General features: G+C 57.1%; 1 protein-coding gene across 1 annotated transcript in view; it reads right to left on the minus strand.

The window, feature by feature from the left end:
• The window catches only part of LOC115111260 (SWI/SNF-related matrix-associated actin-dependent regulator of chromatin subfamily A containing DEAD/H box 1A-like), a 39,103-nt gene extending 14,659 nt beyond the window's left edge, over positions 1–24,444 (minus strand). Inside the window, exons 1-13 of the mRNA XM_029637129.2 lie at positions 23,990–24,444; positions 23,420–23,549; positions 23,150–23,285; positions 22,969–23,035; positions 22,639–22,730; positions 20,094–20,192; positions 18,676–18,754; positions 18,002–18,513; positions 4,248–4,444; positions 3,617–3,707; positions 1,653–1,752; positions 1,367–1,426; positions 967–1,042 (exon numbers count right to left, since the gene is read on the minus strand). Coding sequence (XP_029492989.2) covers positions 967–1,042; positions 1,367–1,426; positions 1,653–1,752; positions 3,617–3,707; positions 4,248–4,444; positions 18,002–18,513; positions 18,676–18,754; positions 20,094–20,192; positions 22,639–22,730; positions 22,969–23,035; positions 23,150–23,285; positions 23,420–23,549; positions 23,990–24,098 — 1,748 coding nt within the window. The 5' untranslated portion in view covers positions 24,099–24,444. The remainder of the gene's footprint in view (positions 1–966; positions 1,043–1,366; positions 1,427–1,652; positions 1,753–3,616; positions 3,708–4,247; positions 4,445–18,001; positions 18,514–18,675; positions 18,755–20,093; positions 20,193–22,638; positions 22,731–22,968; positions 23,036–23,149; positions 23,286–23,419; positions 23,550–23,989) is intronic.
• Between the last annotated feature and the right edge of the window lie 389 nt (positions 24,445–24,833).

Genomic DNA, 24,833 nt, shown 5'->3' on the forward strand with positions numbered 1-24,833 from the left:
AGTGCAGTGATATCTAACTAAATGCTTGTGTTTCTAGCTCCAACAGTGCAGTAGTATCTAACTAAATGCTTGTGTTTCTAGCTCCAACAGTGCAGTGATATCTAACTAAATGCTTGTGTTTCTAGCTCCAACAGTGCAGTGATATATAACTAAATGCTTGTGTTTCTAGCTCCAACAGTGCAGTGATATCTAACTAAATGCTTGTGTTTCTAGCTCCAACAGTGCAGTGATATCTAACTAAATGCTTGTGTTTCTAGCTCCAACAGTGCAGTGATATCTAACTAAATGCTTGTGTTTCTAGCTCCAACAGTGCAGTGATATCTAACTAAATGCGTGTGTTTCTAGCTCCAACAGAGCAGTAGTATCTAACTAAATGCTTGTGTTTCTAGCTCCAACAGTGCAGTGATATCTAACTAAATGCTTGTGTTTCTAGCTCCAACAGTGCAGTGATATCTAACTAAATGCTTGTGTTTCTAGCTCCAACAGTGCAGTGATATCTAACTAAATGCTTGTGTTTCTAGCTCCAACAGTGCAGTGATATCTAACTAAATGCTTGTGTTTCTAGCTCCAACAGTGCAGTGATATCTAACTAAATGCTTGTGTTTCTAGCTCCAACAGAGCAGTGATATCTAACTAAATGCTTGTGTTTCTAGCTCCAACAGTGCAGTGATATCTAACTAAATGCTTGTGTTTCTAGCTCCAACAGTGCAGTAGTATCTAACTAAATGCTTGTGTTTCTAGCTCCAACAGAGCAGTGATATCTAACTAAATGCTTGTGTTTCTAGCTCCAACAGTGCAGTGATATCTAACTAAACGCTTGTGTTTCTAGCTCCAACAGAGCAGTGATATCTAACTAAATGCTTGTGTTTCTAGCTCCAACAGTGCAGTGATATCTAACTAAATGCTTGTGTTTCTAGCTCCAACAGAGCAGTAGTATCTAACAAGCATGTGTGTTGAACGACTCACGTGGACACGATGACGTTGAAGTCCACCCGATTATTCAGAATGTCATGTCGCAGATACTGACGGTCCTCCACAGAGCCTGAAAACACATCAGGGTTTATGCCATAGAAATATAATTACCATCCAATATGGCCTCATTGATTACAACGGGGACGCCCTTTCTAGTAATAATAGACTCAAAGCAAACAACTCAAAGCTAACAACCGATCACTCAATGCTAACAACCGAAGCTAACAAGACTCAAAGCTAACAACCGATCACTTTATCCTGGACCTGAACAGATAAAAGCTAAGGAAGAGATGGGACCGCAACCAAAATAAGTTAGATGTTATTGTGCCAGTCATGTTAAAAATAAATAAATAATTTAATTGACAATGAAAATAAACCAATCAAAATGCCTCACCGTAATAGACTAGCACCTTGAGACTGGGGCACCACAGCTTTAGCTCCCGAACCCAGTTATCTGGAGCCAAGGGAACAACATTTCAGACCACTTTAATACATTTTAGTACAATTGACTCAGACAAACCCTGATATTTATGCTACACAGATATTATTAAAAGGCCAGTCATTTTTAAGTAAAATGATCAAACAATACTCCCTTGTTTGTGTCATGTTTTCTGTAAGTGGTTATAAAACACACTTAATTGGTTATAAAGTGAGTGGATTGACATGAGCAGAGCCCTTACCCAGGGTGGAGGCGGGCACAGTGATGAGGTGGGGGCCTTTGATGCCATCCTGGTACAGCCTGGCCAGGAAGGCTATGGCCTGGATGGTCTTTCCCAAACCCTGTCGAGTAGATGACCAAGAGAGTAAAAAGAGAGATGGAGAGAGAGTGAGAAAGAGAGAAAATAGAGATCAATATCTGCTCTTCAAAACAAGTATGAGTTAAAAACAGCATCACGGAGTCCCAGGTCTCTTGTCAGGACTTGAATCACCTCCTGGAAACAGAACAGTATTTAAACCAAACAAGATAGCCTTTCCTTCTGTTATTTTTAACATTCTGATCTGTCCCACATTCCTTTAGTTCTCTCTGTGTTGTCACCTGCCGTTGCTCCACCCACACCATTAGTCAAACACTCACTTAACGAGAGCCTTTGTAAAAACTGTTGGTAGCTAAATCCATCGAGAAGGGCCACGTAAAAACGATTGGTTGTGAATACCCTCTCACCCGTCTGAGCGGTCGGCTGTGAATGCCCTCACCCGTCTGAGCGGTCGGCTGTGAATGCCCTCACCCGTCTGAGCGGTCGGCTGTGAATGCCCTCACCCGTCTGAGCGGTCGGCTGTGAATGCCCTCACCCGTCTGAGAGGTCGGCTGTGAATGCCCTCACCCGTCTGAGCGGTCGGCTGTGAATGCCCTCATCCGTCTGAGCGGTCGGCTGTGAATGCCCTCACCCGTCTGAGCGGTCGGCTGTGAATGCCCTCACCCGTCTGAGCGGTCGGCTGTGAATGCCCTCACCCGTCTGAGCGGTCGGCTGTGAATAACCTCATCCGTCTGAGCGTTCGGCTGTGAATAACCTCATCCGTCTGAGCGTTCGGCTGTGAATAACCTCACCCGTCTGAGCGGTCGGCTGTGAATAACCTCACCCGCTGTATACTTCTAACTGATTGGTTTGGTTCTGCCCTCTATAGTACTGTCTGGGTAAAACATCACTGTACTCTTGACAGTCACCATTACACACACACACACACACACACACACACGTTTCCATTTGAGGATGTTTATATGGTTCTGGTAATCCAAATGACTTGGAATGTTATCGTTGTGGTTGTAGAAGACAAAGATACGAACACATGTAAACAGTACTGGTTAAGGGTTGTAACTATGCAATATATGTACATTAAGGGCATAAATGGCATCAATATAGACATAAACATTCACCTCTTGGAGAGAAAGAGAGAAACAAATGACTTGGATTGAAAAAGGGGTCAAGATTTACGTCCCCGTCTCGCTCCAGCCTTGAGATCAGATGTGTCCTGGTGCCACAGAGTCGTAAATGACTCAGCATGAGCAATCTCCAAGAACTGTCTGGGATGACGTAAGAAGCTCGCTCATGGCAGCACAATAAAACCCCCCAATAAAACTTTGGAAAACGATGTGGAAGCGTGAGCAGACATAACACTATGTTTATCGACAATTAAACCACTTCTGCACAAGTACAACCAATGCGATAACACTTCCGGCAGTAGGCAATAATACTACATAGGAAAAACAATCCGTCAAGTGGTATTGGCAACTCTAACATTAAAGAATAGTAACAGCCATACAGTAGAACACATATGGCTGAAACGTATTCAAGCGCTCCGATTGGTTAGGAATGAAAGTGCTATGATGAGAGAGGGATAACGAAGGTAGGCTGAGCAGCCAAACTGATGGGGACTTCAGAGAAACTGAAGGGACTGCGAGTGGAAGTTAGGTCGACAGGAGGAGGACGGCCTTTACAGGGCATTTTATACTTGCCATTATCTGTTTTTGGTTAGTAACAGTTCTACAACACAGGGAGGGGTAATCCACATAATTAAGGAACACCATAGTATGTGGCAAGGTCCCAAATGGCACCCTATTCCCTATGAGCCCTGGCCAATAGTACACTAGAGATAATAGAGTGGCATTTGGGAAACAGAATGTATCTGTATTGTGTAGTCAGCTCACCATCTCATCAGCCAGGATTCCACTCAGCTTGTGTTGGTGCAGCAGGAGAAGCCATTTCAGCCCAATCAACTGGTAGGGTTTCAATTTTAACCTGCATGGCAACCAATCATGATGTAAGACATTTAGACACAAACCAATCACAATACAATATATTTATATGCTAAAATAAGACATTCCAGTATCTGACAGACATGTAGCGTAACATTTATGATGCGATACATATTTGTTTAATGGGGTCAAAAAGGTTTATTCCTTTATTATTTCCAGACAATAAGTCATAGCCGATGTGGGGACAACTGTTTTCAGAATACATCCATTATGCCATGGTAAATGGATGAATGAATTACCATGGCATTCACTTAGCATTTGGGATTTTTATTTTCGTTACCAGTGAGGATTTGTTCTCTTAATAAAGGGTCTATTGGTCGGTCCTTCCAATACCTTGTAATTCCCCAGCTGGAATATAAAATGACTACAGCAGATTAGATGTAATCTATGTTCAGCAGGCAAACGCTGAACGTTTAAGATAGAAATGCCATTACTCCTTGTCAGAGACGCATATTTGTTCTACACAACATATTTCTATGTTAACGGTTCCAAAACGAATGGCGCCTCTGGACATTTCACTTACTTTCTGTTGAGGATGGAGGGCTGGGTCATGGAGCCCATGCCGTTGTCGATGACCTGGCTGACTCCCTTCACCATCCTGCCCGAGATGTTCTGGCACTTGGACATGAGACCCCGGAGCACGGCTCTCTCCCTCAGCACCACCCTGCAGCCCAGCAGCAGCTCCACAGACAGGCCTTTCGCCTTGTGGAACTGCTCCTTCTGAGAAACGGACACACACATTAAAAAAAAGTGTGTCACCAACCGGTCATAATGCCTCATCTTTTTCATCTGACATGAGATCAGTTATGCAATTGTACGGTTGCACAACGAAGCCCAAGACGTGAATTAAAGAGGAGGCTATGTCATGTTCGTTGAGGACCACCATACAGTGGGCCAGCTGAATCTATGTCATGTTCATTGAGGACCACCATACAGTGGGCCAGCTGAATCTATGTCATGGTCGTTGAGGACCACCATACAGTGGGCCAGCTGAATCTATGTCATGTTCGTTGAGGACTACCATACAGTGGGCCAGCTGAATCTATGTCATGTTCGTTGAGGACTACCATACAGTGGGCCAGCTGAATCTATGTCATGGTCGTTGAGGACCACCATACAGTGGGCCAGCTGAATCTATGTCATGGTCGTTGAGGACCACCATACAGTGGGCCAGCTGAATCTATGTCATGGTCGTTGAGGACCACCATACAGTGGGCCAGCTGAATCTATGTCATGTTCGTTGAGGACTACCATACAGTGGGCCAGCTGAATCTATGTCATGTTCGTTGAGGACTACCATACCGTGAGCCAGCTGAATTCACACCACATTCACACAACATCTTTCAGCTGGTGGTTCATGGTGGTGAGGGAGCCAGTTCAGGTTTAAAGTGCCTTGTGGCTCTTCAATTCACACCTGCATATCCAATGGTCCTGCTTAGAGCTGTGTGGGAGTGACAACCCTGCATATCCAATGGTCCTGCTTAGAGCTGTGTGGGAGTGACAACCCTGCATATCCAATGGTCCTGCTTAGAGCTGTGTGGGAGTGACAACCCTGCATATCCAATGGTCCTGCTTAGAGCTGTGTGGGAGTGACAACCCTGCATATCCAATGGTCCTGCTTAGAGCTGTGTGGGAGTGACAACCCTGCATATCCAATGACCCTTCCTGGAAGCCGAAACAGGAAGTACCTGTGATTTGCTCCGTTGAGAAATGGCCACCAAAATCAGTTGGTATGCTTCTGGACTGCTTTGCTAGCGCTGATTGGGATGTTTTGAGGCTCTGCCGATGAGCAAACCACCACTGGCTTCATTAGAAAATACATCAGCGGCGTTGTGCCCATGGCGAGGGTTTGAATCTTCCCCAATCAAAAGCCTTGGATTAACACAGAGGTTGGCGCTAAACTAAAGAACAGGGCTACCACACACAGGACTACCACACACTATGGCTGAGGACAGGAACAAGTAAAAGAAGTCCCACAATGACCTCCAGTCATCAAACGAGAAAAGGGACATTATAGGAATAAGGTGGAGTCATACTACACAGGGTCTGACGCCCAAGGCATGTGGTAGGGGCTACAGTCCATTAAAGATTACAACAGAAGAACTAACCTTGATCTGCCCAACGATGCCTCTCTACCAGACAAACTCAATGCATTTGATGCACACATTGAAAACAAAAACAGCTTGGGCTTGGGCTCCGTGTGCGAGTGGCAGGGGCTTGGGCTCCGTGTGCGAGTGGCAGGGGCTTGGGCTCCGTGTGCGAGTGGCAGGGGCTTGGGCTCCGTGTGCGAGTGGCAGGGGCTTGGGCTCCGTGTGCGAGTGGCTTGGGCTCCGTGTGCGAGTGGCAGGGGCTTGGGCTCCGTGTGCGAGTGGCAGGGGCTCCGTGTGCGAGTGGCAGGGGCTCCGTGTGCGAGTGGCAGGGGCTCCGTGTGCGAGTGGCAGGGGCACCGTGTGCGAGTGGCAGGGGCTTGGGCTCCGTGTGCGAGTGGCAGGGGCTTGGGCTCCGTGTGCGAGTGGCAGGGGCTCCGTGTGCGAGTGGCAGGGGCTCCGTGTGCGAGTGGCAGGGGCTCCGTGTGCGAGTGGCAGGGGCTCCGTGTGCGAGTGGCAGGGGCTCCGTGTGCGAGTGGCAGGGCTCCGTGTGCGAGTGGCAGGGGCTCCGTGTGCGAGTGGCAGGGGCTCCGTGTGCGAGTGGCAGGGGCTCCGTGTGCGAGTGGCAGGGGCTCCGTGTGCGAGTGGCAGGGGCTCCGTGTGCGAGTGGCAGGGGCTCCGTGTGCGAGTGGCAGGGGCTCCCGTGTGCGAGTGGCAGGGGCTCCGTGTGCGAGTGGCAGGGGCTCCGTGTGCGAGTGGCAGGGGCTTGGGCTCCGTGTGCGAGTGGCTTGGGCTCCGTGTGCGAGTGGCAGGGGCTTGGGCTCCGTGTGCGAGTGGCTTGGGCTCCGTGTGCGAGTGGCAGGGGCTTGGGCTCCGTGTGCGAGTGGCAGGGGCTTGGGCTCCGTGTGCGAGTGGCAGGGGCTTGGGCTCCGTGTGCGAGTGGCAGGGGCTTGGGCTCCGTGTGCGAGTGGCAGGGGCTTGGGCTCCGTGTGCGAGTGGCAGGGGCTCCGTGTGCGAGTGGCAGGGGCTCCGTGTGCGAGTGGCAGGGGCTCCGTGTGCGAGTGGCAGGGGCTCCGTGTGCGAGTGGCAGGGGCTCCGTGTGCGAGTGGCAGGGGCTCCGTGTGCGAGTGGCAGGGGCACCGTGTGCGAGTGGCAGGGGCACCGTGTGCGAGTGGCAGGGGCTTGGGCTCCGTGTGCGAGTGGCAGGGGCTTGGGCTCCGTGTGCGAGTGGCAGGGGCTCCGTGTGCGAGTGGCAGGGGCACCGTGTGCGAGTGGCAGGGGCACCGTGTGCGAGTGGCAGGGGCTTGGGCTCCGTGTGCGAGTGGCAGGGGCTTGGGCTCCGTGTGCGAGTGGCAGGGGCTCCGTGTGCGAGTGGCAGGGGCTCCGTGTGCGAGTGGCAGGGGCTCCGTGTGCGAGTGGCAGGGGCTCCGTGTGCGAGTGGCAGGGGCTCCGTGTGCGAGTGGCAGGGGCTCCGTGTGCGAGTGGCAGGGGCTCCGTGTGCGAGTGGCAGGGGCTCCGTGTGCGAGTGGCAGGGGCTCCGTGTGCGAGTGGCAGGGGCTTGGGCTCCGTGTGCGAGTGGCTTGGGCTCCGTGTGCGAGTGGCTTGGGCTCCGTGTGCGAGTGGCAGGGGCTGGGGCTCCGTGTGCGAGTGGCAGGGGCTGGGGCTCCGTGTGCGAGTGGCAGGGGCTCCGTGTGCGAGTGGCAGGGGCTCCGTGTGCGAGTGGCAGGGGCTCCGTGTGCGAGTGGCAGGGGCTCCGTGTGCGAGTGGCAGGGGCTCCGTGTGCGAGTGGCAGGGGCTCCGTGTGCGAGTGGCAGGGGCTTGGGCTCCGTGTGCGAGTGGCAGGGGCTTGGGCTCCGTGTGCGAGTGGCAGGGGCTTGGGCTCCGTGTGCGAGTGGCTTGGGGCTCCGTGTGCGAGTGGCAGGGGCTCCGTGTGCGAGTGGCAGGGGCACCGTGTGCGAGTGGCAGGGGCACCGTGTGCGAGTGGCAGGGGCTTGGGCTCCGTGTGCGAGTGGCAGGGGCTTGGGCTCCGTGTGCGAGTGGCAGGGGCTTGGGCTCCGTGTGCGAGTGGCAGGGGCTTGGGCTCCGTGTGCGAGTGGCTTGGGCTCCGTGTGCGAGTGGCAGGGGCTTGGGCTCCGTGTGCGAGTGGCAGGGGCTTGGGCTCCGTGTGCGAGTGGCAGGGGCTTGGGCTCCGTGTGCGAGTGGCAGGGGCTTGGGCTCCGTGTGCGAGTGGCAGGGGCTCCGTGTGCAGTGGCAGGGGCTTGGGCTCCGTGTGAGTGGCACGGGCTCCGTGTGCGAGTGGCAGGGCTCCGTGTGCAGTGGCAGGGGCTCCGTGTGCGAGTGGCAGGGGCTCCGTGTGCGAGTGGCAGGGGCTCCGTGTGCGAGTGGCAGGGGCTTGGGCTCCGTGTGCGAGTGGCTTGGGCTCCGTGTGCGAGTGGCTTGGGCTCCGTGTGCGAGTGGCTTGGGCTCCGTGTGCGAGTGGCTTGGGCTCCGTGTGCGAGTGGCTTGGGCTCCGTGTGCGAGTGGCTTGGGCTCCGTGTGCGAGTGGCTTGGGCTCCGTGTGCGAGTGGCTTGGGCTCCGCTGTGCGAGTGGCTTGGGCTCCGTGTGCGAGTGGCTTGGGCTCCGTGTGCAGTGGCTTGGGCTCCGTGTGCGAGTGGCTTGGGGCTCCGTGTGCCGAGTGGCTTGGGCTCCGTGTGCGAGTGGCAGGGGCTTGGGCTCCGTGTGCGAGTGGCTTGGGCTCCGTGTGCGAGTGGCAGGCTCCGTGTGCGAGTGTGGGCCGTGAGAGTGGCTTGGGCTCCGTGTGCGAGTGGTGGCTTGGGCTCCGTGTGCGAGTGGCAGGCTCCGTGTGCGAGTGGCTTGGGCTCCGTGTGCGAGTGGCTTGGGCTCCGTGTGCGAGTGGCAGGGGCTCCGTGTGCGAGTGGCAGGGGCTCCGTGTGCGAGTGGCAGGGGGCTCCGTGTGCGAGTGGCAGGGGCTCCGTGTGCAGTGGCAGGGGCTCCGTGTGCGAGTGGCAGGGGCTCCGTGTGCGAGTGGCAGGGGCTCCGTGTGCGAGTGGCTTGGGCTCCGTGTGCGAGTGGCTTGGGCTCCGTGTGCAAGTGGCGGGCTGGTTTGGGCTCCGTGTGCGAGTGGCTTGGGCTCCGTGTGCGAGTGGCAGGGGCTTGGGCTCCGTGTGCGAGTGGCAGGGGCTTGGGCTCCGTGTGCGAGTGGCAGGGGCTCCGTGTGCGAGTGGCAGGGGCTCCGTGTGCGAGTGGCAGGGGCTCCGTGTGCGAGTGGCAGGGGCTCCGTGTGCGAGTGGCAGGGGCTCCGTGTGCGAGGGGCAGGGGCTCCGTGTGCGAGGGGCAGGGGCTTGGGCTCCGTGTGCGAGGGCAGGGCTTGGGCTCCGTGTGCGAGGGGCAGGGGCTTGGGCTCCGTGTGCGGGGCAGGGCTTGGGCTCCGTGTGCGAGGGGCAGGGGCTTGGGCTCCGTGTGCGAGGGGCAGGGGCTTGGGCTCCGTGTGCGAGGGGCAGGGGCTCCGTGTGCGAGTGGCTTGGGCTCCGTGTGCGAGTGGCAGGGGCTCCGTGTGCGAGTGGCAGGGGCTCCGTGTGCGAGTGGCAGGGGCTTGGGCTCCGTGTGCGAGTGGCAGGGGCAGGCTCCGTGTGCGAGTGGCAGGGGCTTGGGCTCCGTGTGCGAGTGGCTTGGGCTCCGTGTGCGAGTGGCTTGGGCTCCGTGTGCGAGTGGCTTGGGCTCCGTGTGCGAGTGGCTTGGGCTCCGTGTGCGAGTGGCAGGGGCTTGGGCTCCGTGTGCGAGTGGCAGGGCTTGGGCTCCGTGTGCGAGTGGCAGGGGCTTGGGCTCCGTGTGCAGTGGCAGGGGCTCCGTGTGCGAGGGGCAGGGGCTCCGTGTGCGAGGGGCAGGGGCTCCGTGTGCGAGGGGCAGGGGCTTGGGCTCCGTGTGCGAGTGGCAGGGGCTCCGTGTGCGAGTGGCAGGGGCTCCGTGTGCGAGTGGCAGGGGCTCCGTGTGCGAGTGGCAGGGGCTCCCGTGTGCGAGTGCCAGGGGCTCCGTGTCGAGTGCCAGGGGCTCGATGTGCGAGTGCCAGGGGCTCCGTGTGCGGCTCCGTGTGCGAGGGCTCCGTGTGCGAGGGGCAGGGCTCCGTGTGCGAGGGGCAGGGGCTCCGTGTGCGAGTGGCAGGGGCTCCGTGTGCGAGTGGCAGGGGCTCCGTGTGCGAGTGGCAGGGGCTCCGTGTGCGAGTGGCAGGGGCTTGGGCTCCGTGTGCGAGTGGCAGGGGCTCTGTGTGCGAGTGGCAGGGGCTCTGTGTGCGAGTGGCAGGGGCTCTGTGTGCGAGTGGCAGGGGCTCTGTGTGCGAGTGGCAGGGGCTCTGTGTGCGAGTGGCAGGGGCTCTGTGTGCGAGTGGCAGGGGCTCTGTGTGCGAGTGGCAGGGGCTCTGTGCGAGTGGCAGGGGCTCCGTGTGCGAGTGGCAGGGGCTCCGTGTGCGAGTGGCAGGGGCTCCGTGTGCGAGTGGCAGGGGCTCCGTGTGCGAGGGGCAGGGGCTCCGTGTGCGAGTGGCAGGGGCTCCGTGTGCGAGGGGCAGGGGCTTGGGCTCCGTGTGCGAGGGGCAGGGGCTTGGGCTCCGTGTGCGAGGGGCAGGGGCTTGGGCTCCGTGTGCGAGGGGCAGGGGCTTGGGCTCCGTGTGCGAGGGGCAGGGGCTTGGGCTCCGTGTGCGAGGGGCAGGGGCTTGGGCTCCGTGTGCGAGGGGCAGGGGCTTGGGCTCCGTGTGCGAGGGGCAGGGGCTTGGGCTCCGTGTGCGAGGGGCAGGGGCTCCGTGTGCGAGGGGCAGGGGCTCCGTGTGCGAGGGGCAGGGGCTCCGTGTGCGAGTGGCAGGGGCTTGGGCTCCGTGTGCGAGTGGCAGGGGCTCCGTGTGCGAGTGGCAGGGGCTCCGTGTGCGAGTGGCAGGGGCTTGGGCTCCGTGTGCGAGTGGCTTGGGCTCCGTGTGCGAGTGGCTTGGGCTCCGTGTGCGAGTGGCTTGGGCTCCGTGTGCGAGTGGCTTGGGCTCCGTGTGCGAGTGGCTTGGGCTCCGTGTGCGAGTGGCAGGGGCTTGGGCTCCGTGTGCGAGTGGCAGGGGCTTGGGCTCCGTGTGCGAGTGGCAGGGGCTCCGTGTGCGAGTGGCAGGGGCTCCGTGTGCGAGTGGCAGGGGCTCCGTGTGCGAGTGGCAGGGGCTCCGTGTGCGAGTGGCAGGGGCTCCGTGTGCGAGTGGCAGGGGCTCCGTGTGCGAGGGGCAGGGGCTCCGTGTGCGAGGGGCAGGGGCTTGGGCTCCGTGTGCGAGGGGCAGGGGCTTGGGCTCCGTGTGCGAGGGGCAGGGGCTTGGGCTCCGTGTGCGAGGGGCAGGGGCTTGGGCTCCGTGTGCGAGGGGCAGGGGCTTGGGCTCCGTGTGCGAGGGGCAGGGGCTCCGTGTGCGAGTGGCTTGGGCTCCGTGTGCGAGTGGCTTGGGCTCCGTGTGCGAGTGGCAGGGGCTCCGTGTGCGAGTGGCAGGGGCTCCGTGTGCGAGTGGCAGGGGCTTGGGCTCCGTGTGCGAGTGGCAGGGGCTTGGGCTCCGTGTGCGAGTGGCTTGGGCTCCGTGTGCGAGTGGCTTGGGCTCCGTGTGCGAGTGGCTTGGGCTCCGTGTGCGAGTGGCTTGGGCTCCGTGTGCGAGTGGCAGGGGCTTGGGCTCCGTGTGCGAGTGGCAGGGGCTTGGGCTCCGTGTGCGAGTGGCAGGGGCTTGGGCTCCGTGTGCGAGTGGCAGGGGCTCCGTGTGCGAGGGGCAGGGGCTCCGTGTGCGAGGGGCAGGGGCTCCGTGTGCGAGGGGCAGGGGCTTGGGCTCCGTGTGCGAGTGGCAGGGGCTCCGTGTGCGAGTGGCAGGGGCTCCGTGTGCGAGTGGCAGGGGCTCCGTGTGCGAGTGGCAGGGGCTCCGTGTGCGAGTGCCAGGGGCTCCGTGTGCGAGTGCCAGGGGCTCCGTGTGCGAGTGCCAGGGGCTCCGTGTGCGGCTCCGTGTGCGAGGGGCTCCGTGTGCGAGGGGCAGGGGCTCCGTGTGCGAGGGGCAGGGGCTCCGTGTGCGAGTGGCAGGGGCTCCGTGTGCGAGTGGCAGGGGCTCCGTGTGCGAGTGGCAGGCAGTGGCAGGGGCTCCGTGTGCAGTGGCAGGGGGGGCTCCGTGTGCGAGTGGCAGGGGCTCTGTGTGCGAGTGGCAGGGGCTCTGTGTGCGAGTGGCAGGGGCTCTGTGTGCGAGTGGCAGGGGCTCTGTGTGCGAGTGGCAGGGGCTCTGTGTGCGAGTGGCAGGGGCTCTGTGTGCGAGTGGCAGGGGCTCCGTGTGCGAGGGGCAGGGGCTTGGGCTCCGTGTGCGAGGGGCAGGGGCTTGGGCTCCGTGTGCGAGGGGCAGGGGCTCCGTGTGCGAGGGGCAGGGGCTCCGTGTGCGAGTGGCAGGGGCTTGGGCTCCGTGTGCGAGTGGCAGGGGCTCCGTGTGCGAGTGGCAGGGGCTCCGTGTGCGAGTGGCAGGGGCTTGGGCTCCGTGTGCGAGTGGCTTGGGCTCCGTGTGCGAGTGGCTTGGGCTCCGTGTGCGAGTGGCTTGGGCTCCGTGTGCGAGTGGCTTGGGCTCCGTGTGCGAGTGGCTTGGGCTCCGTGTGCGAGTGGCTTGGGCTCCGTGTGCGAGTGGCTTGGGCTCCGTGTGCGAGTGGCAGGGGCTCCGTGTGCGAGTGGCAGGGGCTCCGTGTGCGAGTGGCAGGGGCTCCGTGTGCGAGTGGCAGGGGCTCCGTGTGCGAGTGGCAGGGGCTCCGTGTGCGAGTGGCAGGGGCTCCGTGTGCGAGGGGCAGGGGCTCCGTGTGCGAGGGGCAGGGGCTCCGTGTGCGAGGGCAGGGCTTGGGCTCCGTGTGCGAGGGGCAGGGCTTGGGCTCCGTGTGCGAGGGGCAGGGGCTTGGGCTCCGTGTGCGAGGGGCAGGGCTTGGGCTCCGTGTGCGAGGGGCAGGGGCTTGGGCTCCGTGTGCGAGGGGCAGGGGCTCCGTGTGCGAGTGGCTTGGGCTCCGTGTGCGAGTGGCTTGGGCTCCGTGTGCGAGTGGCAGGGGCTCCGTGTGCGAGTGGCAGGGGCTTGGGCTCCGTGTGCGAGTGGCAGGGGCTTGGGCTCCGTGTGCGAGTGGCAGGGGCTTGGGCTCCGTGTGCGAGTGGCTTGGGCTCCGTGTGCGAGTGGCTTGGGCTCCGTGTGCGAGTGGCTTGGGCTCCGTGTGCGAGTGGCTTGGGCTCCGTGTGCGAGTGGCAGGGCTTGGGCTCCGTGTGCGAGTGGCAGGGCTTGGGCTCCGTGTGCGAGTGGCAGGGCTTGGGCTCCGTGTGCGAGTGGCAGGGGCTCCGTGTGCGAGGGGCAGGGGCTCCGTGTGCGAGGGGCAGGGGCTCCGTGTGCGAGGGGCAGGGGCTTGGGCTCCGTGTGCGAGTGGCAGGGGCTCCGTGTGCGAGTGGCAGGGGCTCCGTGTGCGAGTGGCAGGGGCTCCGTGTGCGAGTGCCAGGGGCTCCGTGTGCGAGTGCCAGGGGCTCCGTGTGCGAGTGCCAGGGGCTCCGTGTGCGGCTCCGTGTGCGAGGGGCTCCGTGTGCGAGGGGCAGGGGCTCCGTGTGCGAGGGGCAGGGGCTCCGTGTGCGAGTGGCAGGGGCTCCGTGTGCGAGTGGCAGGGGCTCCGTGTGCGAGTGGCAGGGGCTCCGTGTGCGAGTGGCAGGGGCTTGGGCTCCGTGTGCGAGTGGCAGGGGCTCTGTGTGCGAGTGGCAGGGGCTCTGTGTGCGAGTGGCAGGGGCTCTGTGTGCGAGTGGCAGGGGCTCTGTGTGCGAGTGGCAGGGGCTCTGTGTGCGAGTGGCAGGGGCTCTGTGTGCGAGTGGCAGGGGCTCTGTGTGCGAGTGGCAGGGGCTCTGTGTGCGAGTGGCAGGGGCTCTGTGCGAGTGGCAGGGGCTCCGTGTGCGAGTGGCAGGGGCTCCGTGTGCGAGTGGCAGGGGCTCCGTGTGCGAGTGGCAGGGGCTCCGTGTGCGAGGGGCAGGGGCTCCGTGTGCGAGTGGCAGGGGCTCCGTGTGCGAGTGGCAGGGGCTCCGTGTGCGAGGGGCAGGGGCTCCGTGTGCGAGGGGCAGGGGCTTGGGCTCCGTGTGCGAGGGGCAGGGGCTTGGGCTCCGTGTGCGAGGGGCAGGGGCTTGGGCTCCGTGTGCGAGGGGCAGGGGCTTGGGCTCCGTGTGCGAGGGGCAGGGGCTTGGGCTCCGTGTGCGAGGGCAGGGCTTGGGCTCCGTGTGCGAGGGGCAGGGGCTTGGGCTCCGTGTGCGAGGGGCAGGGGCTTGGGCTCCGTGTGCGAGGGGCAGGGGCTTGGGCTCCGTGTGCGAGGGGCAGGGGCTTGGGCTCCGTGTGCGAGGGGCAGGGGCTCCGTGTGCGAGGGGCAGGGGCTCCGTGTGCGAGTGGCAGGGGCTCCGTGTGCGAGTGGCAGGGGCTCCGTGTGCGAGTGGCAGGGGCTCCGTGTGCGAGTGGCAGGGGCTCCGTGTGCGAGTGGCAGGGGCTCCGTGTGCGAGTGGCAGGGGCTCCGTGTGCGAGTGGCAGGGGCTTGGGCTCCGTGTGCGAGTGGCAGGGGCTCCGTGTGCGAGGGGCAGGGGCTTGGGCTCCGTGTGCGAGTGGCAGGGGCTTGGGCTCCGTGTGCGAGTGGCAGGGGCTTGGGCTCCGTGTGCGAGTGGCAGGGGCTTGGGCTCCGTGTGCGAGTGGCTTGGGCTCCGTGTGCGAGTGGCTTGGGCTCCGTGTGCGAGTGGCTTGGGCTCCGTGTGCGAGTGGCAGGGGCTTGGGCTCCGTGTGCGAGTGGCAGGGGCTTGGGCTCCGTGTGCGAGTGGCAGGGGCTTGGGCTCCGTGTGCGAGTGGCAGGGGCTTGGGCTCCGTGTGCGAGTGGCTTGGGCTCCGTGTGCGAGTGGCAGGGGCTCCGTGTGCGAGTGGCAGGGGCTCCGTGTGCGAGGGGCAGGGGCTTGGGCTCCGTGTGCGAGGGGCAGGGGCTTGGGCTCCGTGTGCGAGGGGCAGGGGCTTGGGCTCCGTGTGCGAGGGGCAGGGGCTTGGGCTCCGTGTGCGAGGGGCAGGGGCTTGGGCTCCGTGTGCGAGGGGCAGGGGCTTGGGCTCCGTGTGCGGGGCAGGGGCTTGGGCTCCGTGTGCGAGGGGCAGGGGCTTGGGCTCCGTGTGCGAGGGCAGGGGCTCCGTGTGCGAGGGGCAGGGGCTCCGTGTGCGAGTGGCAGGGGCTCCGTGTGCGAGTGGCAGGGGCTCCGTGTGCGAGTGGCAGGGGCTCCGTGTGCGAGTGGCAGGGGCTCCGTGTGCGAGTGCCAGGGGCTCCGTGTGCGAGTGCCAGGGGCTCCGTGTGCGGCTCCGTGTGCGAGGGGCAGGGGCTCCGTGTGCGAGGGGCAGGGGCTCCGTGTGCGAGGGGCAGGGGCTCCGTGTGCGAGGGGCAGGGGCTCCGTGTGCGAGTGGCAGGGGCTCCGTGTGCGAGTGGCAGGGGCTCCGTGTGCGAGTGGCAGGGGCTCCGTGTGCGAGTGGCAGGGGCTTGGGCTCCGTGTGCGAGTGGCAGGGGCTCTGTGTGCGAGTGGCAGGGGCTCTGTGTGCGAGTGGCAGGGGCTCTGTGTGCGAGTGGCAGGGGCTCTGTGTGCGAGTGGCAGGGGCTCTGTGTGCGAGTGGCAGGGGCTCTGTGTGCGAGTGGCAGGGGCTCTGTGTGCGAGTGGCAGGGGCTCTGTGTGCGAGTGGCAGGGGCTCTGTGCGAGTGGCAGGGGCTCCGTGTGCGAGTGGCAGGGGCTCCGTGTGCGAGGGGCAGGGGTCCGAGTGGCAGGGGCTCCGTGTGCGAGTGGCAGGGGCTCCGTGTGCGAGTGGCAGGGCTCCGTGTGCGAGGGGCAGGGGCTCCGTGTGCGAGGGGCAGGTGCTTGGGCTCCGTGTGCGAGGGGCAGGGCTTGGGCTCCGTGTGCGAGGGGCAGGGCTTGGGCTCCGTGTGCGAGGGGCAGGGGCTTGGGCTCCCGTGTGCGAGGGGCAGGGCTTGGGCTCCGTGTGCGAGGGGCAGGGGCTCCGTGTGCGAGTGGCAGGGGCTCCGTGTGCGAGTGGCAGGGGCTCCGTGTGCGAGTGGCAGGGGCTCCGTGTGCGAGTGGCAGGGGCTCCGTGTGCGAGTGGCAGGGGCTCGTGTGCGAGTGGCAGGGGCTTGGGCTCCGTGTGCGAGTGGCAGGGGCTTGGGCTCCGTGTGCGAGGGGCAGGGGCTCCGTGTGCGAGGGGCAGGGGCTTGGGCTCCGTGTGCGAGGGGCAGGGGCTTGGGCTCCGTGTGCGAGGGGCAGGGGCTTGGGCTCCGTGTGCGAGGGGCAGGGGCTTGGGCTCCGTGTGCGAGGGCAGGGGTCCGTGTGCGAGTGCCAGGGGCTCCGTGTGCGAGTGCCAGGGGCTCCGTGTGCGAGGGGCTTGGGCTCCGTGTGCGAGGGGCAGGGGCTTGGGCTCCGTGTGCGAGGGGCAGGGGCTTGGGTCCGTGTGCGAGGGGCAGGGGCTTGGGCTCCGTGTGCGAGGGGCAGGGCTTGGGTCCGTGTGCGAGGGGCAGGGGCTTGGGCTCCGTGTGCGAGGGGCAGGGGCTTGGGCTCCGTGTGCGAGGGGCAGGGGCTTGGGCTCCGTGTGCGAGGGGCAGGGGCTTGGGCTCCGTGTGCGAGGGGCAGGGGCTCCGTGTGCGAGTGGCAGGGGCTCCGTGTGCGAGTGGCAGGGGCTCCGTGTGCGAGTGGCAGGGGCTCCGTGTGCGAGTGGCAGGGGCTCCGTGTGCGAGTGGCAGGGGCTCCGTGTGCGAGTGGCAGGGGCTCCGTGTGCGAGTGGCAGGGGCTCCGTGTGCGAGTGGCAGGGGCTCCGTGTGCGAGTGGCAGGGGCTCTGTGTGCGAGTGGCAGGGGCTCTGTGTGCGAGTGGCAGGGGCTCTGTGCGAGTGGCAGGGGCTCCGTGTGCGAGTGGCAGGGGCTCCGTGTGCGAGTGGGAGGGGCTCCGTGTGCGAGTGGGAGGGGCTCCGTGTGCGAGTGGGAGGGGCTCCGTGTGCGAGTGCCAGGGGCTCCGTGTGCGAGTGCCAGGGGCTCCGTGTGCGAGTGCCAGGGGCTCCGTGTGCGAGTGCCAGGGGCTCCGTGTGCGAGTGCCAGGGGCTCCGTGTGCGAGGGGCAGGGGCTCCGTGTGCGAGGGGCAGGGGCTCCGTGTGCGAGGGGCAGGGGCTCCGTGTGCGAGGGGCAGGGGCTCCGTGTGCGAGGGGCAGGGGCTCCGTGTGCGAGGGGCAGGGGCTCCGTGTGCGAGGGGCTTGGGCTCCGTGTGCGAGGGGCTTGGGCTCCGTGTGCGAGGGGCTTGGGCTCCGTGTGCGAGGGGCAGGGGCTTGGGCTCCGTGTGCGAGGGGCTTGGGCTCCGTGTGCGAGGGGCTTGGGCTCCGTGTGCGAGGGGCTTGGGCTCCGTGTGCGAGGGGCTTGGGCTCCGTGTGCGAGGGGCTTGGGCTCCGTGTGCGAGGGGCTTGGGCTCCGTGTGCGAGAGGGAAGGTCCACAGCACAGAAGGAGAAAGTAGACTAATAAGCCAGAAGAGGCTCATAAAAAGTTTTGTTTTGTTTTTTTGGGATAGAGCTTTTGAACACCCCCCCATATGGAAAATACAAAGGAGATCTTTAGTTTACAGCAGTGTTTCCCTGTTGTCGCTCACTTTGTGACTAACAGGCACCTGTCCTATGAATAAATCGCAAGATGCATATCGTTCATTCTAGGGAGAGAGGGCTCGGGTGACTTTTTCTGACTAGCAAATTGTAAAAAAGTAGCCTTTTTAATTTAAGTGGAAAAAGTACCCTGCTGAAAGTGTGTGTAACCGGCTGTATAGCGGATGCTAGTGGAAAACACTGCTAGCTTATATTTCTCTGCTGCCAACATGAGTGACATTGGCAGCAGCCAATGAGCTGGGGTTTCCATCATTCCACAACTAGTCACATGGTTTGTCATAGTAGGCCATTGGCTAAGAGAGAGTAGAGAGAGAGTAGAAACCTAACATGGCTAAGGAGGCCAGGCCACGAGTCGTAGACTGAGTAGAACACACCTTCACCTAAAACCAAAATCAGTGTACATTGCAAAAAGAACAAGAGACACAAATGGAAGAAAACGGGACAGAACTGCAGGGCCTTAGTTGGAGGGAGCATTGAGGCTCAGTGACACAAGAGCATGCAGATAGGAGGGGTGGTGGGCAATCTTTTACCAGCTTGTGCCAAAAAGTAAAAGGCCGCAGCTCCACGATCTTCTTGGCCTTCTTCACCGAACAGCCGGTGATGAGGGACAGCTCGTCCAGCGAGGCCTCCTGGAAGAAGAGCAGAATCTGGCCTTGTAGCGTGGATGTGCCCTCGTCTTCCGCCCCAGAGTCCAGCTCCTCGTCCTCGCCCTCAAACTCGCTGCTGGTCGCCTCCTCGTCCTCGCCCTCCGAGCTGCTGGCCCTCTCGTCAGAGGTGTGAGCCTTCCTCTCCACTGCCTCCTTTCTAGCCATGCTGGTCCCGTTGGACATCTTCAGGCTCTGCAAATTTGAAGAGGAGGTAGGTTTGGATTCAGGGGCAAATTTCTTGAACATCCATTTCAGAGGGGAAGCTTTGCTTGGCTTGGCTTCCTCCATGCTGTTCTTGGACTCTCTGCTTGGCTTGGCGTCACTCTTGCTTGGTTTGGTGTCGCTCTTGGCTTTGGGTTCCTTTTGCTTGACTTCAGGAGAGCTGGTGTATTCCTCTTCAGGAGAAGAAATCAGTAAAAAAAAAAGGGCACATTGATAAATATAACGAGTACAGTAGTAATAAACACACTAGATGGTAAGAATAGGTGAAACAGTCACATGACTGTAGCAACACTATCAGTGATGTTTCATCTGGACGAGGACAGTGTCATGATCACCTGGGTCAGAGAACATGCGAAGCGCCTCCAAGGCGTCGGCTACGTTCCACTTATGTTCCTGGAGCACAGCCCTGAGTTCCTGTAGGATATGACAGACAGGGGTAGAAGAGATTAATTGTCACACTCCAGTCACCTTTTCACCTCTTTAAAAAAATAATTATATATATATATTTTAAAAAATAAATAAAAAAATATATATTTTTTTTTAATTTGCTCGATTTTCTTTATTGCTTCTCTATTTGTTTCCGCAAGCGAGGGAAGAGGATGATGCCACCGTCAGACCAACTCTTTAAAAAAAGCCTATTCCTCGAAGTTTGCAGTGAGTCTAAGAAAGATTCTCTCACCACCTGGTGTGTTGTGATCATGACTCTGCGAGGTATGCGTGGCAACGGCTGACCATAGAATTACATCACAGGAGGTTGGTGGCACCTTAATTGGAGATGGTATCAAATACATCAGACACATTGGGGCGATTCTCAATATGAATACTACCGTGATCAACACTCATGCTCCAAGTACACTCTCAGAGGACGTTCTATTGAGTACGTTCTTGTGAGGACGAGTGTGGAGACACTGGCTCTCCCCCTACTGCAATACCTCACTCTGCACCTCCCCATTCCCTGACCCTTCTTCCTGCCAGGATAATGGCAATAAAGACCAAACAAGATACACACAAAGCAAAACATTTTACTTCATAACTATCAGCTAGCTATATGTGAATCTTAACAATGTACCTAACCAGAGAGGATAACAGACAAAAAAATGATCTAAAACCAATGTTATCCAAGGTAGATGTCAATTCTTCATGGATAGCTAGATAACGGTTCTTTGTGGGTATACGACTAGCTAACAGTACTAGCTAGCCAGTTAGATCTATTAACTTACTATGGGCTTGCTACCTACTTCGTAGGCAGGTAACCATGCCAAAATTACCATAGCACGTATTAATTAACACATCAAGATAAAATATTGCAGTCGGGAAACATGAGGCAACATTTCATTCTGAAGTCGGAGTGAATTCTCTCTCGATTCAGCTCAAACAATGGCTGAGATTCATTCATTGATATTTTTTATATTTTTTAAATGTTACATGTTTGAGTCATTTCTTGGCATACTTTCCATTGAAGTTTGCATTGACACATGCTTCAAAATATGTACAAACTGAGTACACAATTGAGTAGTGCCCTCCGTGCCCCATTTCGCATACTTTGATTTGGAATCACGCCGACCCTCCCGTGCGGTAGCATGCATTTTGAGAACCACCCATGGTTTCCATGCGTTTGATGCCACTCCAGTCGCTCCGCTCAGGCCATTATTATGAGCCGTACTCCCCTCAGCAGCCTCCTGTGATATATCTAGAACTGACACGTACAGAAAGTGATTTGTAGGATTTCTGTGTGGCTGACACTCTCACTCACTTCCTTATCCTGGTCAGGGAATTTCCTCTGCAGTTTCCTAACCATGGTCTCCTGTCTTTCCCAGCTGGGCTCTGCGCCCTCCTCTTCAGAGTCTTCAGCCTGGTGAATCAGACAGCGTGTATTCATTAGTGTACACCGTAGCAAAACATTTTGCACAAAAAAATAATAATAGTGAACACACGCACAGTGAAGGTTAGTACTGCCGAGGAGAAGCAGCAACAGCACAATGCATGTCTGGTGTGAAGGTCGACCCCCTCCGCCTCACCAGAGACGGTCTGAAGCCCCTCCGCCTCACCAGAGACTAGAGGTCGACCGATTATGATTTTTCAGCGCCGATACCAATACCAATTATTGGAGGACCAAAAAAAGCCGATACCGATTAACAGGCCGATTAAAAAAATATGTATTTGTAATAATGACAATTACAACAATACTGAATTAACATTTATTTTATCTTAATATAATACATCAATAAAATCAATTTAGCCTCAAATAAATAATGAAACATGTTCAATTTGGTTTAAATAATGCAAAAACAAAGTGTTGGAGAAGAAAGTAAAAGTGCAATATGTGCCATGTAAGAAAGCTAACGTTTAAGTTCCTTGCTCAGAACATATGAATGCTGGTGGTTCCTTTTAACATGAGTCTTCAATATTCCCAGTTAAGAAGTTTTAGGTTGTAGTTATTATAGGAATTATAGAACTATCACTCTTTACCATTTGTATTTCATTAACCTTTGACTATTGACTATTGGGATGTTTATAGGCACTTTAGTATTGCCAGTGTAACAGTATAGCTTCCGTCCCTCTCCTCGCTTCTACCTGGGCTCGAACCAGGAACACATCGACAACAGCCACCCTCGAAGCAGCATTATCCATGCAGAGCAAGCGAAACAACCACTCCAAGTCTCAGAGCGAGTGATGTTTGAAACGTATTAGCGCGCACCCCGCTAACTAGCTAGCCATTTCACTTCGGTTACACCAGCCTAATCTCGGGAGTTGATAGGCTTGAAGTCATAAACAGCTGCTGGCAAACACAGTAAAGTGCTGTTTGAATGAATGCTTACGAGCCTGCTGGTGCCTACCATCGCTCAGTCAGACTGCTTTATCAAATCATAGACTTAGTTATAACATGATAACACACAGAAATACGAGCCTTAGGTCATTAATATGGCCGAATCCGGAAACTATCATCTCGAAAACAAGACGTTTATTCTTTCACTGAAATATGGAGCCGTTCCGTATTTTATCTAAGGGGTGGCATCCATCAGTCTAAATATTCATGTTACATTGCACAACCTTCAATGTTATGTCATAATTACGTAAAATTCTGGCAAATTAGGCAGCCCAAACTGTTGCATATACACTGACTCTGCATGTAATGAACGCAAGAGAAGTGACAATTTCCCCTGGTTAATATTGCTTGCTAACCTGGATTTCTGTTAGGTAAATATGCAGGTTTATAAATGTTTACTTCTGTGTATTGATTTTAAGAAAGGCATTGATGTTTATGGTTAGGTACACATTGGAGCAACGATACGCACCGCATCGATTATATGCAACGCAGGACACGCTAGATAAACTATTAATATCATCAACCATGTGTAGTTAACTAGTGATTATGATTGATTGATTGTTTTTTATAAGATAAGTTTAATGCTATCTAGCAACTTAACTTGGCTTACTGCATTCGCGTAACAGGCAATCTCCTCGTGGAGTGCTATGTAATCAGGTGGTTCAAGCGTTGGACTAGTTAACTAAGGTTGCAAGATTGAATCCCCCGAGCTGACAAGGAAAAAATCTGTTGTTCTGACCCTGAACGAGGCAGTTAACCCACCATTCCTAGGCCGTCATTGAAAATAAGAATGTGTTCTTAACTGACTTGCCTAGTTAAATAAAGATTAAATAAAAGGTCTAGTAAATTGTCCACCAAATTGAAATAGGAAATACCGATTTCCTATTGTTGGCGACCTCGCCAGAGACAGTCTACCCCACCCCTGGCGACCGCGGTCTACCCCACCCCTGGCGACCTCGCCAGAGACGGTCTACCCCACCCCTGGCGACCTCGCCAGAGACGGTCTACCCCACCCCTGGCGACCGCGCCAGAGACGGTCTACCCCACCCCTGGCGACCGCGGTCTACCCCACCCCTGGCGACCGCGGTCTACCCCACCCCTGGCGACCGCGGTCTACCCCACCCCTGGCGACCTCGCCAGAGACGGTCTACCCCACCCCTGGCGACCTCGCCAGAGACGGTCTACCCCACCCCTGGCGACCTCGCCAGAGACGGTCTACCCCACCCCTGGCGACCTCGCCAGAGACGGTCACCCCCTCACCAGAGACGGTCTACCCCCTCACCAGAGACGGTCGCCCCCCTCCATCTTACCAGAGATGTTCTACCCCACCCCCAGAGACAGTCTAAATCCCCCTCACCAGAGTCGGTCTACCCCCGAGATGGTCTACCGCACCCCCGGCAGCCCCACCCGAGACGGTCTTCCCCACCCACTGCGGCCTCACCCGAGACGGTCTACCTCACCCTCGTCTTACCAGAGACGTTCTCCTCCTCTTGCTGGGCTGCTGGACCACATCTTTGTCTCGACAACTGCTGGATCCGTCCGGTTTCCTCTTCCTCGTTGAGTCTGGACAACCGATTGAGTCAATGTGTGAGGAGAAACATGCCTATATTTGTCATGTTTTAGCAATGGCAGACAAAGCCCTATAACCATCATTACAATGAGGCCTTCGCTGTGTTGTCATGAGCGTAAGAAGAGATGTCATAAACATAGAAAACACTGGTCAAGCTGGCCATGTTTGGTGGTATAGTAGGGGACAGGCCGCAACCTGCTGTCTATGGTAGTAGTAAATCAAATTAGATACCTTTGTCACCAAACATCATCAGGCATGAGGCTACGGCACCATCTAAAGTGCTTGTGCTTTCAATCACCTGAAAACAAAGCAAAGTTCAATATATAAGCAATGTGAATCGGCAGTGAGCAGCAGCTGTCTTTAAGAGACTATACAATAGTTTGTGACAGAAAAGTGATTCATATGAAATTACCTCCAACAACTCCTTCCTGTTTCTGTTAGGGAAGATTTCCTGCAGTTTGTACAGTCTCTCTTCCAGCGCCTTATCAACTTGGTCTTCCTTATCATATGGCTCAGTCATCTCTCTTACATCTAGCTTCACTGGTTCCCTGAAAGAACTACAAGATTAGACTGGCATGTTAAGCAACACTTCATGGAATTAGTTATAACGTTACCTTGACGCAAGTCATGGGGGAAATATAGGCTAGGCCTAGATATTTCATCTCAACGCCGCTGTACTTACTTCACCACTTTCGTTAATTTATCCCTCCTCGAATCACTTGCCAAATCGTCATCAGGGTCACTGATGACATCTTCAAAAACTACTCCTCGCCCAGGTTTTCCAAGGTTGGCTATAGGTGTTGTTACGCGTGCTGTATGCGCCATAGAAATATGGGCAAAGACAGTTTAGCAATCACATGCAATTAAAGCGAGGGCACATATTGTAGTTATGCGATTGTTGCTAGCTACCAGTTCAACACCCAAAACACAATTTGATTGACCGACCAACCAACTAGCTTTCTATTTAGCTAGCTAACGTTAATGTTAGCTGTCGCCCAGAGAAAACGACTGATAAAGCTAGCTAACGTTAGCTAGCGACTAAGGTATAGCTAAATGTCAACAGTATAGTGTCAGCAAATATTATGATTAGGGTTAGCTAGCTAGCTAAGCCAAATAGGTATACTGTAGGTCCTGCTCTTGCCGGTGAACGAGTTAAATATATCAGGTTATAAGCCATGAAGCGATGTGCCAGATAGCGGTCTAGCTAGCTACATAATGGCTGACTACTGTTAGCTTAGCAAGCAAATCATACCTGGTTTATTCTCCTTTTCTGACTCTGGACTTACGGAACCGGTGTATTTGTCCTGGTTTGACGTTTTATTATTGTCAAAACGAAACCGCTCCAAATTAAATAAACTCATTTTCAAAACGACAAGTATTAAAACGTTACACAACTAGCTAGCAAGCAATAGAGGTGAGCTCTTTGTCTCCGTACAAAAGATTGCTTATTCTGGCTACGATTAACCAACAGTTAACAGTAGCTAGCAAGCTAGCCACGAAACGTTCCACCTTTGAATGCGGGACTTTCAAGTTGTCAGAACTCAAACTATCCAACGATAAACTCATCAATCATACAATCCAACATACGTTCATTATTTTTTTAGATATATGGCTAGCTAAACGTTAACACTAACTATAAAAAATCTTATACTGTGAGAATCCATTTACTTTCCCGCGAACTCATTCTGCCTCGAATGACTATAAGGACGTTTTCGATTGGACAAGATTTCTCCACTGCAAGAGCAATGGACCAATAGCAAAACCACACACTAAAGCAGAGAATCGACCGGCTTTTCACATCCGGCACCAGTATGTAACCATATACATGTTGTAACGTAAGCTAGCATGCATCTTGTTACATTTTAATGAATACATTTGTGTAGCCAGAAACTTTGTATATGTTTTATGTATTCCAGCACAACAGAAATTAATTGCAGTTTATTGTCAAACGTTTTTCATGATTATGGTATTCTGTCTTGGTTATTTCAATATTTGCTAATTTCCTTAAGGTTTCAATCTGATCCATAATAGTAATTACATAATAAGAAATTAATTATATTGTTGTAACAGGATAAAATTATAAAATAAGATTATCG

This window comes from Oncorhynchus nerka, linkage group LG27 (genome assembly GCF_034236695.1).
Source record: "Oncorhynchus nerka isolate Pitt River linkage group LG27, Oner_Uvic_2.0, whole genome shotgun sequence".
Classification (NCBI taxonomy): domain Eukaryota; kingdom Metazoa; phylum Chordata; class Actinopteri; order Salmoniformes; family Salmonidae; genus Oncorhynchus; species Oncorhynchus nerka.